Consider the following 260-nt stretch of genomic DNA (forward strand, 5'->3'; position numbering starts at 1 on the left):
AGCAAGAGGCACTTCAAGGAATGCATCACTTTCATCCATCAGTGTCGCCTGCGCGGAGGGAACTGCCTCGTCCACTGGTAACACTTCTTTCCCGTGCCTGACGCCAGGTCCCCCCAACGTAGCAGAAGAGAATAAATCCAGTCCCCAGCCCCCCGCTTTGGCTGCAGATCCCTGATCAAAGCCATCCTGCGCCAGAGGGCTCCGTGCCCACAGATCCACCCAGGATCCACCCTCAGCTGTGGCTTGTGACTCAAACCCGG

General features: G+C 58.8%; 1 protein-coding gene across 1 annotated transcript in view; it reads left to right on the plus strand.

Annotated features, from left to right (window-relative positions):
* DUSP15 (dual specificity phosphatase 15) overlaps positions 1-260 on the plus strand; it is a gene marked incomplete at its 5' end in the record, with an annotated part of 4,205 nt that overhangs the window by 3,128 nt on the left and 817 nt on the right. The window contains one exon of the mRNA XM_009871060.1: positions 3-77. Coding sequence (XP_009869362.1) covers positions 3-77 — 75 coding nt within the window. The remainder of the gene's footprint in view (positions 1-2; positions 78-260) is intronic.

The sequence above is a fragment of the Apaloderma vittatum genome, unplaced genomic scaffold (assembly GCF_000703405.1).
Source record: "Apaloderma vittatum isolate BGI_N311 unplaced genomic scaffold, ASM70340v1 scaffold31326, whole genome shotgun sequence".
Lineage (NCBI taxonomy): Eukaryota > Metazoa > Chordata > Aves > Trogoniformes > Trogonidae > Apaloderma > Apaloderma vittatum.